This window comes from Jaculus jaculus, chromosome 14 (genome assembly GCF_020740685.1).
Source record: "Jaculus jaculus isolate mJacJac1 chromosome 14, mJacJac1.mat.Y.cur, whole genome shotgun sequence".
In the NCBI taxonomy this organism is placed as follows: domain Eukaryota; kingdom Metazoa; phylum Chordata; class Mammalia; order Rodentia; family Dipodidae; genus Jaculus; species Jaculus jaculus.
Genome location: NC_059115.1, coordinates 69,314,197 through 69,319,067, shown reverse-complemented (window position 1 = coordinate 69,319,067; position 4,871 = coordinate 69,314,197). Strand labels below are relative to the sequence as shown.

General features: G+C 54.8%; 1 protein-coding gene across 1 annotated transcript; it reads left to right on the top strand.

Annotated features, from left to right (window-relative positions):
- The first annotated feature begins 2,343 nt into the window (after window positions 1-2,343).
- Window positions 2,344-4,160, top strand: Gpr150 (G protein-coupled receptor 150). Its single transcript, XM_004651613.2, has one exon. It carries the CDS (start codon window positions 2,344-2,346, stop codon window positions 3,613-3,615), a length of 1,272 nt encoding a protein of 423 aa, XP_004651670.2. The 3' UTR covers window positions 3,616-4,160.
- The last annotated feature ends 711 nt before the right edge of the window (window positions 4,161-4,871 follow it).

Here is a 4,871-nt window from a genome sequence, read left to right as displayed (position 1 = left end):
AAGAACATTCCTCCATATCTGAGACAAGCTAGGCTTATCTGGAGAAATACTGCACGAATGTTTGTAGGAGAGTCATGGGCTAATGCCTTTTGCTCAGAAAAAGTGAGTCAGAAGCCAGACTGTGTATGTTATCCTGCAAAAGTGTGCTGGATTCAATCCTAAGGAAAGTCTGTAAATATCAAATTCTCCAGTGCTATCACAATCAGAGCCAAGCAGAAGTTCCGCTAGATGATATGGGTGTGGGCATGAAGGCTGTTTTTTAGAAGTTTTATTTACTTATTTGAGAGAGAGAAAAAGAGAGAGAAAAAGAGAGTATGGGCATTCCAGGGCCTCTTGCCCTTGCAAATGAACTCCAAACACATGTGCATGTACTTTTGGCTTTATGAGAATCCTGTAGAATCAAACTCAGTCCAGCAGGTTTTGCAAGTAAGCCCCCTTTAACCACTGAGCCGTCCCCCCAGCCTGGCATCACGTTCATGGGGATGCACTTAGAGTTGAGGCTGTAAGATACCTGAAATGCATAATGTACACTAATTCACCAACTCAACCAGTACTCACTGAGATCTGCCATAACCAGATCAGGTGCGAGGCACCGGACATAAGAAGAAAATGACAATTGTCTCCCACCAAAGGAGAAGATCTTAGACAATAAGGGGCTTAACAGCACCTGGGGGGAGGGGCAACCCTCCCGAACCATGTATCTTCAAGTCACAAATATTTCTTCCTCAGGTGAAACAGAGCCGTCACACCTCCCGGACCCCAGACCAAGAAGTACAAGAAACTCTACTTTCACCATGATTCACGTGGAGGGTGCACAAAAGACAAACCGATGCTTCCAAGAGGAAAACTAGAATGTGTTTGTGCAGTAGGGCTGAACAGAGGCGGCACGAAATGTAAACCGCTTCCTGTCACTTGATTTCTTTTTAAAAAGAAGAATTGGCCGCCTTATCATTTTCTTAGTCACCTTTTCTCTTGGCTCATTGGAGGCGTTAAGTTCCTCCTTAGCAACCACCCATCTGCTGGCAAACGGAATCCAGGGATAGAAGGCACAGGCCCCGTGACACATCCCCTCGCTGGATGGAAATTCTAGGCGAAAGGCAACACACGCACTACTATTTGCCCAAGGCCTATTAATGCCCTCTTTCAGACTAATGAAAGGAATTATACATCACTGGGAACAGACTGCAGCTGTCGCCCGCTGCTTCCAGCAACGAGGAGTATTTGAAAGTTATCTACAAACCTCGGCTGCTAATTGCCTGGCAACGGTATCACCCTCGGTTCACGCCAATTAAAATCCTGCCTGGCAGGCAGAGGAAGACATAACCCTCTGCCCCCACCCCCATCAAAGATCCACCTAATGAGTTTGCTCAAAACATTTATTAGGAAGATTAGGGGCTGGGGGTGGAGCTCCGTGGTCCAGCATCTGCATAGCGGCGGATGGAGGCGCGGTGCAGTCGGAGAGCCCTACTGAGTTTCCTCTGTTGCGGTGTTTGTCACGCCATTTAACACACCCATAGCCTTCATAAAACATTTTTGTTAAGAATCAAAGCTAATAGCTATCTATCTATCTATATAGATGATCTATATAAAATATATGTAAATATATACATCTAAATATCTAAATATATAGAGATGATCAATATATCATCTCTATATTTTTCGAGGTAGGGTCTCACTCGAGCCCAGGCTGACCTGGAATTCACTATGTAGCTTCAGAGTAGTCTTCCAACTCACAGCGATCCTCCTACCTCTACCTCCCGAGTGCTGGGACTAAAGGCGTACGCCATCACGCCCGGCTATTATCTCTCTCTATATTTTTTTCTTACAATCACAACCACCCCCTTTTTTCTGGAGAAAGGGTAGAAGGATGAGGACAGTGTCAGGGAAGAGCTTCCTATCTTGTGAGTCCGTCACGGTTCACGTTGCTTAGCCTTGTCCATGGACAAAGTGACCTCCGGTCGGGCAGAGCTCTGACCTCAGACAGAGCGCAGCGGGCGAGGAGGACCCCAGGGCCAGCTGGTCCCGCGGGCAGCGATGACCAGAGGACCTGTCTGGATTAGGGAGGGGGCGAGACGCGGAGAAGGTGGAGAAATGGGATCTTGGGCGTTCCTCGAATGTGCAGCCCACGTTGTGAGTGACAAATGACTTGGACAACTTATAAAGAAAAAAAAAAAAGTGAGCGCAAATCCACCCGAATCCGTCTCCCTGTGCATGCGCGTGCTTTTCCAACTAACTTTGGGGAGTCTTCGGTCCACCCGGCGCCACCTGGCCTCTCCGCGTGGGTGTCGCCCTTCGCGCCCTCCCGGGGCCCTTACGCGCGCGCGCTCGCTCGGGATGGACAGGATGGACGATCCCTTCAGCCCCTCCGCTCTGCCGGCGGCGCCCAACCTCTCGGCGCCCCTCCTGCCCAACTGGGGTCTCAACCTGACTTCGGGGTCGCCGCCACCGTCGTCTCGAGGGCCCCCCAGCCACCGGGTCCGTCTGGTCTTCCTGGGGGTCATCGTGGTGGCGGCCGTGACCGGAAACTGCACGGTGCTGTGTCGCCTGTGTGGCGGAGCCTGGGCGGGTCCCAAGCGTCGCCAAATGGACTTGCTGCTGGCCCAGCTGGCGGTGGCCGACCTGTGCGCGTGCGGGGGCGCGGCGCTGTCGCAGCTGGCCTGGCACGTGCTGGGCGATCCCCGGGTGGCCGTGGGCGACTGGGCGTGCCGCTTCGCTCAGCTGCTGCGGGTATCGGGCCGGGGGGCCTCGGCCCACCTCGTGGCGCTCATCGCCCTGGAGCGCCGGCGCGCCGTGCGCCGTCCCCAAGGTCCGCCGCTGCCCGCGCGCGCCCTGGCCACCGTCGGCTGGCTGCTGGCGCTGCTGCTGGCGCTGCCCTCGACCTTCGCGGTGCGCTGGGACGCGGCCACCCCGTTGCCCACCGTGTCCCCGGCTGCCCGAGCCGGGTCCGGGGAACGTCGCTGCCGGGGTATCTTTGCGCCCCAGGCGCGATGGCACCTGCAGGCGTTCGCGCTCTACGAGGCGCTCGTGGGCTTCGCGGCGCCCGTCGCGGTCATGGGCGTCGCGTGCGGCCACCTGCTGTGTTTCTGGTGGCGGCGGCGCCGGCCACGAGTCCCCCGGGAGGCTGCAGCGCCCAGGTCGCCGGCGACTCCGGCCCGTGTCCTCGCGCCCAGCGCGCTGCCCCGCGCCAGAGTGCAGAGCCTGAAGATGTGCCTGGCGCTGGCGCTGCTCTTCGTGGGCTGCGAGCTGCCCGGCTTCGCCGCCGGCTTGGCTGCCGCCTGGTCTTCCGGGCCCGCGGGTGATTGGGAGGGAGAGGACCCGGCGGCGGCGCTGCGCGTCGTAGGGGTGGCCAACAGCGCTCTCGACCCTTTCGTCTACCTCTTCTTCCAGGCGGGGGACAGCGGGTTCTGGCGGCGGCTACGGAGGCGCCTCGGAGTTGTGTGCGGTGGCGCACGGGAGGATCACCAGGGGGTCGGGAGCCACCAGGCACTCCACCGCCAGCGCTGGCCGCGTCCCCATTATCACCATGCCCGGAGGGATCAGAGGGACCCGGACTGCCAGCGACCACCCCCGCCGCGCCCCTGGCCTTTGCCTTGTTCCTGCGAAAGCGCCTTCTAGGTGCTGCGCCGCCGAGGCTGGACGTCTGTCCTCCAGGGCGACTCGAGGCCGGCGGGCGGGGGTCTGCCCAGATCACAACAGGCAAGACCAGGAAGGGCGGAAGCTGTCCCCTTCCTCTGGGCTCTTATTATATCTCCTTCTAATATGCCCACTGATCTGACGCTTACTGTTTATTTTCTTCACTCCAGTTCCTCTCGAACTCTCTATTTACAGAAGACAGAGCAAGCTCCTGGGGGTTAAAAAAAATACAGTTCCAGAGTTATTATTTTTGCAATTCTCTTCCCTACTCCCACTGTGTTCTGGATAAGACCATTTCCTTAAACTGAATTGCCAAACTTTCACTCTTTGCTGTGTTGCTACGTTCTTTGGTTGTTTTGAACTGCGCAGTAAGTCATGTGCACCTGGTGGATCAACAGCTTGGCTGCCCCACGAGGAAGCTCCCCACCTTGCTCTTCCCGCAGAGGTTGGGAAGTTGTACCGGGAACACTGTCAGAAAAGCAATCGTGTTGCCACTTCAGCAGCCGAACATGGGTAAAATAGAAACATCTCCCACCGAGCAACTAGCCTTTTTCTAATAAACATGGCGATGTGCTTTCTAACAGAAAATCAGTGTGGCTTTTCTTCCCATCTAGCTTCCACTTCAAGCTGAGATTATAGGAAGGAAACATAAAAAGCTTCCCTTAGTCCTTTTCAAACTTGTCTGGGTTTCGTAGGAAAGTATTCCTGTGTCCAGATCAACTTCCAAAGCCATGATTCGGGGTTTAGTGTGAGCCTCTAAGGCAAAGTCCTGGTCATCCGAAGAGGGGAAGTGCTACCCGGCACATGTGACAGAGAATGCAAGCTCTCACTCCTGCATGTAGAGACAAACGTCTTCATAAATATATACCCAGCCGGCTGTGGAGCCCTGAGCCTGGAATCACATTCCAGAGACAGAGGCAAAAGGATTTTCACAAATTTGAGATCAGCCTGGGCTACATAATAAGTTCCAGGGCAGCCTGGGGTATGGTGTAAACTATATCAAACAAAACAATCCACAGGGCTTTTGATACAGATTACAGAGAACAAAAGAAGAGATCTGATGAGTGACCTTTCCTTAACTGTCCTTGGTTCTAGAAGGAAGGAGTGGCCTTTATGAATGATGCATCCAAGAGCCTGCCAGTGACCCTCACCCGGGAATCCACAGCTTTCCAGGGTAGTTTCAAGGTCCTTAGCGAATGCACAACTGAGACAGAAAGAGGGAATGATTAGATAAAGCT